Source organism: Myxine glutinosa, chromosome 3 (genome assembly GCF_964187855.1).
Source record: "Myxine glutinosa chromosome 3, kmMyxGlut1.1, whole genome shotgun sequence".
NCBI lineage: Eukaryota > Metazoa > Chordata > Myxini > Myxiniformes > Myxinidae > Myxine > Myxine glutinosa.
Window position 1 is genome coordinate 19,489,960 of NC_136263.1, and position 13,659 is coordinate 19,503,618.

Genomic DNA, 13,659 nt, shown 5'->3' on the forward strand with positions numbered 1-13,659 from the left:
GGGTGTGAAAAGGCAGGACAGGTGTGAGATGTCAGGTCAGAAAGGTAGAAGCAGACCCTGTACATCCATCCAGTCGGAGAAGCGGCGAATATGCAACGCCAGCGTCCTCTCGCAACCGAACCCGGAAGTCAATGTGGTATTGATGTGGTATTGATGGGAAAATGGCTGAATGTGGAGCCAACACCCTCATAATATGCCCTAAAATCACGTTTTCTTTTTCTATCCTACTCTTCCTACAATATAATGGCAATTTCCAAGCATAAATACATGGCCACTCACAAAGGCCTTCAATCGACCCAGCACTTTATATAACGTTTTATGCAATGGAGTAATTTAGATAATGGAGTCTTTAAAAACCTTCCAAATCCTAAGGCCCAGGTGTGCTGCCAGCCATCGTCAGGTGGTGATTGCCATGCGGTGAGGCTCTGTCACCGTAAGATCAATTCTCACCCGAGCTATGAGACTTGTTTCCTAACTCTTAACCGCCGTTGGAAGGACTGAAGTGGTGTTTCAGGCACGAGTCCTCTTCGATGAAGGGCTCGCGCTTGAAATGCCACTTCACCTCCTTTCCCACATTGGTTTTCCACTGGCACAGACCGACTAAAGACTAGTTTACAATCGTGTGTAATACAAGTACAATGCAGTAATAAATAATGCATTACGAAGACAATGGTACAGACAGGCTATTGTCCCTTTTTTGACCAGACAGTCTATGGTCCCTTTTTCAAGCAGTCCGATCAGTCTATTGTCCCTTTTTCGATCAGTATATTGTCCCTTTTTCGATCAATCTGATCAGTCTATTGTCCCTTTTTCGATCAGTCTATTGTCCCTTTTTGGATCGGTCCGATCAGTCTATTGTCCCTTTTTCGATCAATCTGATCAGTCTATTGTCCCTTTTTCGATCAGTCTATTGTCCCTTTTTGGATCGATCCGATCAGTCTATTGTCCCTTTTTCGATCAGTCTGGTGTCCCTTTTTCGATCAGTCTATTGTCCCTTTTTGGATCGGTCCGATCAGTCTATTGTCCCTTTTTCGATCAGTCTGGTGTCCCTTTTTCGATCAGTCTATTGTCCCTTTTTCGATCAGTCTATTGTCCCTTTTCGATCAGTCCGATCAGTCTTATTGTCCCTTTTTGGATCAGTATATTGTCCCTTTTTCGATCAATCTGATCAGTCTATTGTCCCTTTTTCGATCAGTCTATTGTCCCTTTTTGGATCGGTCCGATCAGTCTATTGTCCCTTTTTGGATCAGTCTGATCAGTCTATTGTCCCTTTTTCGATCAATCTGATCAGTCTATTGTCCCTTTTTCGATCAGTCTATTGTCCCTTTTTGGATCGATCCGATCAGTCTATTGTCCCTTTTTCGATCAGTCTGGTGTCCCTTTTTCGATCAGTCTATTGTCCCTTTTTGGATCGGTCCGATCAGTCTATTGTCCCTTTTTCGATCAGTCTGGTGTCCCTTTTTCGATCAGTCTATTGTTCCTTTTTCGATCAGTCTATTGTCCCTTTTCGATCAGTCCGATCAGTCTTATTGTCCCTTTTTGGATCAGTCTGATCAGTCTATTGTCCCTTTTTCGATCAGTCTGGTGTCCCTTTTTCGATCAGTCTATTGTCCCTTTTTCGATCAGTCTATTGTCCCTTTTTGGATCGGTCCGATCAGTCTATTGTCCCTTTTTGGATCAGTCTGATCAGTCTATTGTCCCTTTTTCGATCAGTCTGGTGTCTCTTTTTCGATCAGTCTATTGTCCCTTTTTCGATCAGTCTATTGTCCCTTTTCGATCAGTCCGATCAGTCTATTGTCCCTTTTTGGATCGGTCCGATCAGTCTATTGTCCCTTTTTCGATCAGTCTGGTGTCCCTTTTTCGATCAGTCTATTGTCCCTTTTTCGATCAGTCTATTGTCCCTTTTCGATCAGTCCGATCAGTCTATTGTCCCTTTTTGGATCAGTCCGATCAGTCTATTGTCCCTTTTTCGATCAGTCTATGGTCCCTTTTTCGATCAGTATATTGTCCCTTTTTCGATCAATCTGATCAGTCTATTGTCCCTTTTTCGATCAGTCTATTGTCCCTTTTTGGATCGGTCCGATCAGTCTATTGTCCCTTTTTGGATCAGTCTGATCAGTCTATTGTCCCTTTTTCGATCAATCTGATCAGTCTATTGTCCCTTTTTCGATCAGTCTATTGTCCCTTTTTGGATCGATCCGATCAGTCTATTGTCCCTTTTTCGATCAGTCTGGTGTCCCTTTTTCGATCAGTCTATTGTCCCTTTTTGGATCGGTCCGATCAGTCTATTGTCCCTTTTTCGATCAGTCTGGTGTCCCTTTTTCGATCAGTCTATTGTCCCTTTTTCGATCAGTCTATTGTCCCTTTTCGATCAGTCCGATCAGTCTTATTGTCCCTTTTTGGATCAGTCTGATCAGTCTATTGTCCCTTTTTCGATCAGTCTGGTGTCCCTTTTTCGATCAGTCTATTGTCCCTTTTTCGATCAGTCTATTGTCCCTTTTTGGATCGGTCCGATCAGTCTATTGTCCCTTTTTGGATCAGTCTGATCAGTCTATTGTCCCTTTTTCGATCAGTCTGGTGTCTCTTTTTCGATCAGTCTATTGTCCCTTTTCGATCAGTCCGATCAGTCTATTGTCCCTTTTTGGATCAGTCTGATCAGTCTATTGTCCCTTTTTCGATCAGTCTGGTGTCCCTTTTTCGATCAGTCTATTGTCCCTTTTCGATCAGTCCGATCAGTCTATTGTCCCTTTTTGGATCGGTCCGATCAGTCTATTGTCCCTTTTTCGATCAGTCTGGTGTCCCTTTTTCGATCAGTCTATTGTCCCTTTTTCGATCAGTCTATTGTCCCTTTTCGATCAGTCCGAACAGTCTATTGTCCCTTTTTGGATCGGTCCGATCAGTCTATTGTCCCTTTTTCGATCAGTCTATTGTCCCTTTTTCGATCAGTTCGATCAGTCTGGTGTCCCTTTTTCGATCAGTCTATTGTCCCTTTTTTCGATCAGTCTATTATCCCTTTTTCGATCAATCTGATCAGTCTATTGTCCCTTTTTGGATCAGTCTATTGTCCCTTTTTCGATCAGTTCGATCAGTCTATTGTCCCTTTTTTCGATCAGTCTATTATCCCTTTTTCGATCAATCTGATCAATCTATTGTCCCTTTTTGGATCAGTCTGATCAGTCTATTGTCCCTTTTTCGATCAGTTCAATCAGTCTGGTGTCCCTTTTTTCGATCAGTCTATTATCCCTTTTTCGATCAATCCGATCAGTCTATTGTCCCTTTTTGGATCGGTCCGATCAGTCTATTGTCCCTTTTTCGATCAGTCTATTGTCCCTTTTTCGATCAGTTCGATCAGTCTGGTGTCCCTTTTTCGATCAGTCTATTGTCCCTTTTTTCGATCAGTCTATTATCCCTTTTTCGATCAATCCGATCAGTCTATTGTCCCTTTTTCGATCAGTCTATTGTCCCTTTTTCGATCAGTTCGATCAGTCTGGTGTCCCTTTTTCGATCAGTCTATTGTCCCTTTTTTCGATCAGTCTATTATCCCTTTTTCGATCAATCTGATCAATCTATTGTCCCTTTTTGGATCAGTCTGATCAGTCTATTGTCCCTTTTTCGATCAGTTCAATCAGTCTGGTGTCCCTTTTTCGATCAGTCTATTGTCCCTTTTTCGATCAGTCCGATCAGTCTATTGTCCCTTTTTGGATCGGTCCGATCAGTCTATTGTCCCTTTTTGGATCGGTCCGATCAGTCTATTGTCCCTTTTTCGATCGGTCTGATCAGTCTATTGTCCCTTTTTCGATCGGTCTATTGTCCCTTTTTGGATCGGTCCGATCAGTCTATTGTCCCTTTTTGGATCAGTCTGATCAGTCTATTGTCCCTTTTTCGATCAGTTCGATCAGTCTAGTGTCCCTTTTTCGATCAGTCTATTGTCCCTTTTTCGATCGGTCTGTTGTCCCTTTTTGGATCGGTCCGATCAGTCTATTGTCCCTTTTTGGATCAGTCTGTTCAGTCTATTGTCCCTTTTTCGATCAGTTCGATCAGTCTGGTGTCCCTGTTTCGATCAGTCTATTGTCCATTTTTCGATCAGTCTATTGTCCCTTTTTCTATCAATCTGATCAGTCTATTGTCCCTTTTCAATCAGCATGTTAAATATTGGTTTGGTAATGTCATGACCTAGTCGGATCCATTCCAACCAATAATCAAATTCAGGATCATCATATATCTCACCATAAGCATGTTCCCAATTCTGCTGCCTTGATCCATGATCAATTTGAACTATCTGACACACGAGTGTAGGTGCAACAATTGACAAATAACACTATAAACTGTCTCAGGGTAAATGCCCACGTTGCATATGGACCTGCTAATAACACCAGATCTAGACACAAGTATCGTTATCAGACCAAGACCTGCTGTACCTTGCTCCATGACCGCCGCTTGTGCGAGGAGTACAGGACAATAAAATGTTGTAACGGTGGATTGAAAGCGAGAACAGATGCAAGTGTGGAAATAAAGAATAGTGTTAACTTCAATGTCCCTTCCCATCTTACCATTGCCATAGCCTCCATTAGCATACACCTGTGCTGCTGGAGCTGGAGGTGAAACAGGTAAAGTACAAAGTAAGCAAACACATCTCTGGTTCTCGTATAACTTATGTGGTTGATGGGTTTTGGAATTTTACAATTGGGACAGTGGAAGGGTGATTAAAGCAGGATTATGATCTCAGAATTGGCCCGTTTTGACTGATAGGTTACTGGGTGTGTTGAGAATTTTCCTCCAATCAGGAGCCAGGACCTCTGGGTCTGGGTTATCATGGTTTTTCAGGCTCTTGATTGAAGGAAATCAATAAGCTTTGGCTGTGGAAATAGATCCAAAGCAAATTCAAAACTTGGAGTGTTTATTGTTTGCTTATAGTGTGTTCCTGTGTTTTTCAGTCAAACCAATTCATTTTAATGAAGCATATAGCATACAAGGCTCAAAGTGTTGTGGTGGAGAGGGAGGAGGTGGTGGTGGTGGTGGTGCAGGGGATTGAGGTAGGCATATATGATGAGGAGGTGATGGAGGGTGAAGTGGTGAGTGTTGGTAGTGGAGGGAAAGGTGAACCATGAGGAGGGGATGATAGAGGAGGTGGTGGAGGATAAGGAGGTGTATGTAGTGGAGGATCAGATGCAAAAAAGACAAACCTGCTCCAGCCTTGGCTCCTGCCCCTGCCCCTGCTCCTGGTCCATATCCAGCAGGACCTGCATGTGCATATTGTAAAGATAGAATTGTAAATGCAGGAAAATTTACTCAGGACTTACACAATGCTCAGTGCATATCACAGATTAGGAACATGTGAAAAGGTCACTCTGTGACCTCAAAACCATAGGTAGCATGATCTTAACCTTTGCTCAAACTTGCCTGAAGCTCGACGGATGTAAGAGTTCTAACTAAAGAGGAAATTAGGGAGGCCAATATGGAAATGAGATTGTGAACAAAGAAATCACGAATAAAGAGTTGATGTCTCATGAAATGAGCATTTCAAGGAAATTGAAAGGACGGTGAGGTGGAAGAGAATGATGAGGTGGTGCTAGACGATGATGATGAGGTGGAGGTGGAGGTGGAGGGCGATGTGGTGGTGCATGAGGGAAAGATGATAGAGAAGGTGGTAGAGGATGATGAGGAGGTGGTGGATGAAGTGGTGATGGTGGAGGAGGAGATTAAAAAGACAAACCTGCGCCGGCCTTGGCTCCTGCTCCTCCTCCATGTGCAGCAGGACCTGCATGTGCATATTGTAAATGTAGGAAAATTTACACAGTGCTCGGTGCATATCACAGATTAGGAACATGTGAAAAGTTCACTCTGTGACCTCAAAACCATAGGTAGCATGACCTTTACCTTTCCTCAAAGTTGCTTGATTAATGTAAGAGTTCTTACTAAAGAGGAAATTTTGGAGGCCAATATAAAAATGAGGAAATCATGCAGAAAGAGCATTCATGGAGGGTGCAAAGGTCAGAGTTCAAAGTGAAAATGGCCCAACATTTCTCACTGACCTGCTCCAGCCATGGGTCCCCCTGCTCCATATCCAGCAGGAGCTCCATGTCCTTGTAAAAACAAACAGTGAATACAGATTTGTTTTCCTTTTCAATGAAGAAAACTTTCTTCCAACTAACTGAAACATCTGAACTGCTGAACATGTGATGGGTATGATGTTCCAGAGCAATGCGTGGCATTAACTGAAAGCTGTGCAATACAATGAAAGCTTTGCAATCTGTTTCGTATATAGTTCAGCTAAATATTCGCGCAGACCTCGTATAACATGCAATACATGTATTGTAATTTAACAATACATGTATTACCTGTTCCTCATGACTCACCGTTGCCATAGCCTCCATGGGCCTGTGGAGCAGCCCCTAGGGTAAAGATGGAGTGCAGTATTTTGGATGAAATGTCGTGAAATCACTGAGATGAAGGCTCAATTTAGGTGTGAAGGTGTAGGGGTTTTGTTACAGAAGTTAAGAGGCAAAAGTGAGAGCGAACTTATGCGAGGGTTCAAAGGTGAAGGTACAATGAGGAGAAAAGAGCTCACTGACCTGCTCTGGCCTTGGCTGCCCCAGCTCCATATCCAGCAGGGCCTCCATATCCTGGACAAGGAGGATCAAACAAAAGTGCCACGTTGAGATAAATACTTGGACATGTTCCATGCACAAGACCAAACTTTCTTTTTTGGTTTACAAAATCTAAGCTCATGGAAGAACGAGGTGGTAAAAAGGGTAATGTAATGAGGTGGGGCCACAGTTGGGCACAAGCTAGGGAATGGGCTAACAACAACAGGAGGAAACATGGTCACTTGCAAGTAAGAGGGTTGGTGTTAGGGTTGCAAAGGGTCGGAAACTTTCCGGAAATTTTGGAAAGTTTCGGGAATTTTCAATGGGTTGGGAATTTTCAATGGGTTGGAAATTTTTGGAATTTTCAATGGGTTGGAAATTTTGGGAATTTTCAATGGGTTGGAAATTTTGGGAATTTTCAATGGGTTGGAAAATTTTGGGAATTTTCAATGGGTTGGAAATTTTGGGAATTTTCAATGGGTTGGAAATTTTGGGAATTTTCAATGGGTTGGAAATTTTGGGAATTTTCAATGGGTTGGAAATTTTGGGAATTTTCAATGGGTTGGAAATTTTGGGAATTTTCAATGGGTTGGAAATTTTGGGAATTTTCAATGGGTTGGAAATTTTGGGAATTTTCAATGGGTTGGGAATTTTGGGAATTTTCAATGGATTTGAAATTTTGGAATTTTCATTTTATCTTAGAAATAGAAAAATAATGTTATTTTTGTGAGAAAGCAACAACATTATTGTGTTCTATACTACTCTTCACATAAATAAAAGAGTTTTCACATGCTTTGTGGGCTGGCTAGAGCCTTCATATAGCTTAATTGGCTCAAATATAGGACATGTGCGAATGATGTACCCCTATACACACAATGTATACAGGGTAACATTTGTTTCAAATGATGATGTCATGACTGTCAAGTTTCCATCGTGATAGTATTAGATGCAATTCATGGACATGGTTGTTTCATATATCAAGTAAATCTATTGCACTATATAAAGTATGTATCCATCATACATGTTCACAAGTTGTTCATTATGTCAGCTAATTCTTTATTCAAGAATCTTGCTGCTAATTGCAAAACAAAACATATGCTCTTTAACTATTTAATATATATTAATGAATGCCAATAATTTCCCCTGGGTAATTTTCAAAACAACATCTATTATTCTACTGACCAATCAAATTTTAACCTTGTTTGTGTACGTGAACATTTTACCCAAACAGTTGAGATAAAAATGTTTGTAACTGATAAAAACTTTCAAGAATAAGACTTCAAAATGTTTGTAACTTTTAACAAATGTGATTTTCAGGAATAAGATTTAATCACGTGATTTGGGGTATAATATTATTCCAGTGCTTGTTGACTCATGGGCATTATGTGTATTGTTTTTACACATGTCGTAAAAAAATGTGTAATGATATGTTCCACAGTTCAGTAAGTAATTAAAATGTTTAGATTACTTACAATCAGTGGTTTTAGTGCTAAAACTATTGAAGCATGTTTCTTTTTCTTAAAAAACATTATTGAGTTAACCAGAGAACCTTAATCCAATATCCCTCATCTTTTTCTCACATCAAAATTTCAAATTGTGTGAAAATTCTCAAAGTTTACGAAAATTCCCGATATTCCTGCAAAATTCCCAAAATTCCTGCAAAATTCCCAATATTCCCAGTTGAAATTTAGCACATTCAAAATTCCCGGGAATTTTGCAACCCTAGTTGGTGTACTTAGGGTTCATGGGGATAGAATAGATCCCGGGTTGGAATAGAGGACGATATGATATGGTGGTACACCACTTGCTTGAAGCCCCGGGAGGAAGAGTGTGACTGATTAGTCTTTGGAAGGCAGTTCCACAAACTGGAGAAAGAGGAGCAAAAGAGTTTGTGTGCGTCGGCCTGGATTTTGGGGGTTTCACCAGTAGGAGGTTCCAGAAAAAAGCTGCATGGAGCTGGTTAGTGTCGGAGGGCTGAGAGAGTAGAGGGAGCCAAACCAGAGAAGAGGCGGTAAGAAGAGACCACCGACCTATCTGCGATTTGAGAGCAACAAACCTTGTTCTTCGGACTCATCACAGGAGATTCCAATATATTTGGGAGCTTCAGATCCCACGGAATCCAGGTGATTGCGATGTGATGCTACGTTGTCAGCCCGTAGGAGAGAGCGGTACTTCATTGAGCTATGGACAAAGTCCTTGTGCACTGTGAGAGCCCTGATTTTTTAAAGGGAAGACTTGGATCGATGGGGGATGACCAGCTTGTACATAGATTTGGAAGCCAACTTTGTTATGTGGTCAATAACGGTGAAGCCGAGACGTTCAAAAGGATGATCGTCTTCCAGTAGCTGTCCATAAAAGTACATAGGTGGGTTAGTTTGACAATCCTTTGAAGTGAGAGAGATTTGTCAGTTCCATCTTTAAACATGTCCGCCCTCTTCTCAGACAAACTTCTAGTGTGTCGTGGAAAGTCATCGCAGTTTGTCCCATTTCCTTAGAAATGGACCGAACTCTCCTTCAAGACGCCATCTAAATGACCATCGATCTCATCACTGAGCAACACGTGATCAAGAAAAGCGCCATCTTGTTCAATCTTCCCCAACATTTCGAGGAAATGAGGTGTGAGGAATTCAATCTTCCTCCGTAATCAAATGGAGAATGTGAACCTTGTAAGGATGCAGCTTCGCTTCTTTCAACATCCTGTGAATCGAGGTCTTCAACATGTTCGGCTACAAAGAGTTCCCTCCATACAGACCTTTATGGACGACTGGACGTGTTCCAAAAGTTACGAGGATTTCCACAGCGGTCTCCTCCATGCACACCATGATGGTGTGAGGCCTAGGCGGTGGAAAATGGCAAACCAAATCGGACTAAATCAAAACGACAAATATGTAAATTGGTTTTGTGGTACCGACTCATTTATGCCATGTTTCCATGTGAAACGGTGATGAACAAGCAATGATCTTGGGTAAAACATTTCAAAGTTGTCCTGCAAGGCCAGCCACCGACTAGGGCATCCTTTGTCATACAAGGTCCTTCCTTAGCACACCTGAATTCCTCTCCACCTACAAGGCTTTCATCCATAGGTTGATGGAGTACTGCTCTCCCTTCTGGGCTGGCTCCCCTGCCTCACAGCTTGCTCGGCTAGATGCCATGGAAACCAAGGCCTTCAAGATTATTGGAATCTCCCGCGATGAAATGAGTCTGTGGGTCTGTCGCTTCGCCATTACAGACAGGGCGGTAGTCTCTATCTGATAGTCTCTATCTGATAGTCTCTATCTGATCGTATCTATCTGATCCGTGCTTTGTCCTCCCAGTTTTCTGTAGGGCTCACACAGTCAGGAGCGGTCTTAGCTATGGGACAGCCAGGGCAACTGCCCAGGGCCCTGCGCTGGAGGGGCCCCGACGGCTGGTGGGGGTGATGACCGACGGAATAATCCATCAATTACATCACCCAATGTATAGAATGAAAAATCTGATGTTGGTTTCATCTGCTGAATTGAAATTTTCTCTGATTGCAAATAAATTCCAACAACAACTTCCCTTGGCAAATGAGCTATTCCACTCGCGTTCGTAGGTTATATTTTAATGACACCCACACATCGACACGTGATCAATCTAGCTGGAACTATTCGTCTATGGTTTTTTTTAATGACGTGCACACACACACACACACACACTCACGTCATCAATAGAGGTGGCGCTATTTACGGCCTACCCCCTCAAAGTTCACCATAAGCAATGATGCAAAATTATCCAAGTTTGGGCAGAAAAACGAAAAAAATAAAAACAGAAGAAATTACATGAAGTTTACAAAAAGTTACTAATACTTCAAAAGTAAAACAGAGAATTAAGCAGCATCAGCTGTAACATTAGGGCTAACAGGTAAAACCATTGCTACCTTACTAACTTCACTTTTTTGTTGTTATACCTTGAGTAAGTATTTTGCTTTCCTATTAATATATTTTTAAAATTTTTTTATAGCTCCACGTTCTCTGTATTGTTTTTGTGAATATTGGAGAAGAGAGTAAAGTCAAATTGTGTGTTACCAAAGAGGACTCCCAGAAATGTTTCCGACAATGGCAGGGACAGTGGAACAAGTGTGTATGTGCGTGAGGGGAGTATGTCGAAGGGGATTCAGGATGTAAGTGCTTAATCTTCAACAAAATGATGTCGTTCTAACATTCACCAAACTTTTTGATCACACCTCGTGTATATACTGCACATCTACAACTAAGATTATTACTTTGTAGTTCCCTACTTACACAAGGATACACACAAGGAACTTTGATGCAGGAGGAGGCCACTCGGCCTTTCATGCCTGCACTAAACTAAACTCAGACACCATCCACACACAAGCTGCCGACAAGTCATGTGATTATCGCCCAATGTAGACATGTACCTATCTAATTCGAATTGAAACCTATCTATCTCCTACTGCCACTACCTTTCTAGGGAGACCATTCCATGCAATCAACTACTGCCTAACTGAAAGACCCCTATCCTACTACTGGCTTAACTCTCATCTTCTTTATCCTCAAGCTATGGCTTTAGGCTATCCCTCTCCCTCCATTTCTCCTTACCATTGCCGTAGCCTCCATAAGCTTGCGCTGCTGGACCTAAGACAGAAGGGAAGATCGGTAGAATTAAATGTGGATCTTGTATCGCAGAGTTGAATGTGTATAATGTGACTGTGAGAATGAAGATGTAGCAGTGAGGGTATAAGAACATTCGTTAAAATAAGGTAAATGTGTGTAGTCCTCACTGACCAGCTCCAGCCTTCGCTCCTGCTCCATATCCAGCAGGTCCTCCGTACCCTAGAAGGCAGGACAAGAAAGGTAAAATTAGTGGAGGAAGAAAACCCCAAAAAAAGAAGATAACCTTCAGATCGGGAAGCAGAAAAATGTAAAAGGAAGAACAAAACAAGGAACGGTCCGTACTTCATTCTGTTGAGTAAGCACAGAAACGAGTAAATCCTTCAGACTAAAGTAGAGCAGCAGATGAACACAAAAATTGTGCATTTTATGAGAAAAGCATGAAATTTTTAACATAGTTAGTGCATACCATAAGGTTTATTTTCAGATGTGGAGGGAAGTCAGATTTGACCTCTGAGGACCGTGAGAGGTCAAATCCAATATGGCCGCCAGTCCACCGGGTCTAATGTTCAAACGCGCTTAATTTTGGTACCAAACAGTGTAGAAAAACATTATAGGTGTCATTTCCAACTAAATTGGGGATGCCCATTCATTTGGTGATACTTTTGAGATCGCCAGAACTCAAGGACATGCATTTAGGTCACGGTCAAATTACGTTAAATATCTATTTTTATGATACTGCAGTTGTAACTGCTATTGGAAAAAGATCATTTGAACTTTTAAAACTTTATTTTTTCAGGTACAGGGGGGGATAGGTACAGAACACCCAAAGACCAGAAATGATGAATAAAAGTGTTTACACTGCAAGGAATGATGCAATAACCTCTGAAAAATAACTAGTTAACCAAGTATGTCCACCAAAGCTTACATTAAATCAACTGCAATGATGAAAATTGGTAATGATCAAAATCTAACAGTCTCCAGAACAGAAGCACAGTGCAGTGCACTTGAGTGCAGCTTTGGCACACTTGCAGCGTCCAGTGCACCCTTTCTTGCAGCCACAGTGGATCAATTCATGGCACGATTTTGATGCTTCAGGGAGAGTGGTCCAAAGAGGCTGCCACCCAGTTGTCTCCTTTGTCCAGCCCCAGTCAGATGTGTCTGGCATCTCTGGATCCATGACCAATTCCTGGTTCCAACAGTTGGCCTGGTAGCAAGTGCGCTTGATGTGCTGCTTGAGTGCTGCCTGGGTTGGAGGAATGTTCTCTAGAGTTCTACACCTCTGTGTGAAGAGCTGTTTCCTGGTATCATTCACTTCCGTGCTCTCACTGGTTCGGTCGTACATCAGCACCACAAATCGCTCTAGCAGTAACATTGAGCCTTCACTGACCTCACTTGGCATGCCTAGGAGTTCATTGAAAGCATCATTCACCTCTGGGAAAGACTTCCAAGTTTCCCAGGCAGTCTTCTTTCCTCTGCCAGCGAATGCAGATGCAGTATCACACCCGGTGAAAGACTGGGAGAGTCAGTATCACCAAAGCGATCTCAAAAGTTTCACCAAAGGAATGGGCATCCCTAATTTAGTTGGAAATGACACCTAAAATGTTTTTTACACTATTTGGTTCCAAAATTAAGCGCGTTTGAACATTAGACCTGGTGGACTGGTGGCCATTTTGGATTTGACCTCTCACGGTCCTCAGAGGTCAAATCTGACTTCCCTCCACATCTGAAAATAAACCTTATGGTATGCACTAACTATGCTAGAAATTTCATGCTTTTCTCAAAAAATGCACAATTTGTTAAAATATGAGAGCTTATCCGCTGTACTAAAAGTCAGAAAAGTCCAAAGCAGTCACGGCGTATACCGGCGCACGTTGAATTACCATCTTCAAAACAACGTGGGACCTTCAGCGTATACAAGTGAAATCTAGCGGGTAGGACGGAGGACCACATGTCCCATTCAAATGGAAGGTACAACCTATGATGGCAACTTCTCGTCCGCGAAGCGCCAGGCTTTGGCCTATCGGCAATGAAACCCAGACTGGACACGGGTATAGCAGATAGAATGCTCAAATATACACGATATTTTACATCATCCCACCTCTTCCTCCTCCCACATGGTCTTACCATTAGCGTAGCCTCCATAAGCCTGTGCAGCTGGACCTGCGGACGAAACAAAAGTCCTCGTTATCCGCTTATTTCTGGTAATCGTTTCATGGGACATTTATTTAGGGCGAGAGAGGCAGTAACTGCAGAATGACAGCGAGGTTGGTGTAAAAGATTGAACATTGAAAATCATGGGCAGAGGTCAAAGCTGAATGGGTCAAAGTATAAAGGTGAAAAGGCAAAGAAGCCAAGTGACCCCCAGACCTATCGACTCGGTCACGTGTTTACCGCAAGGATTTCTGGGGCTTGGGGAGTTGGTGCACCATCTTGGTTTTCAGATGCCGTTTGAAACAATCGAGAAACCAAGATGGTGG

General features: G+C 42.2%; 1 protein-coding gene across 8 annotated transcripts in view; it reads right to left on the reverse strand.

The window, feature by feature from the left end:
- The window catches only part of LOC137423797 (uncharacterized), a 79,685-nt gene that overhangs the window by 17,500 nt on the left and 48,526 nt on the right, over positions 1–13,659 (reverse strand). For 5 of the 8 annotated variants that reach the window (XM_068111308.2, XM_068111313.2, XM_068111312.2 and 2 more), the window contains exons 7-15: positions 13,307–13,342; positions 11,354–11,401; positions 11,168–11,203; positions 6,573–6,623; positions 6,357–6,392; positions 6,033–6,083; positions 5,714–5,758; positions 5,184–5,240; positions 4,551–4,592 (exon numbers count right to left, since the gene is read on the reverse strand). In XM_068111308.2, coding sequence (XP_067967409.2) covers positions 4,551–4,592; positions 5,184–5,240; positions 5,714–5,758; positions 6,033–6,083; positions 6,357–6,392; positions 6,573–6,623; positions 11,168–11,203; positions 11,354–11,401; positions 13,307–13,342 — 402 coding nt within the window. The remainder of the gene's footprint in view (positions 1–4,550; positions 4,593–5,183; positions 5,241–5,713; positions 5,759–6,032; positions 6,084–6,356; positions 6,393–6,572; positions 6,624–11,167; positions 11,204–11,353; positions 11,402–13,306; positions 13,343–13,659) is intronic. The other 3 variants (XM_078773737.1, XM_078773738.1, XM_068111311.2) reach the window with 1 other exon arrangement.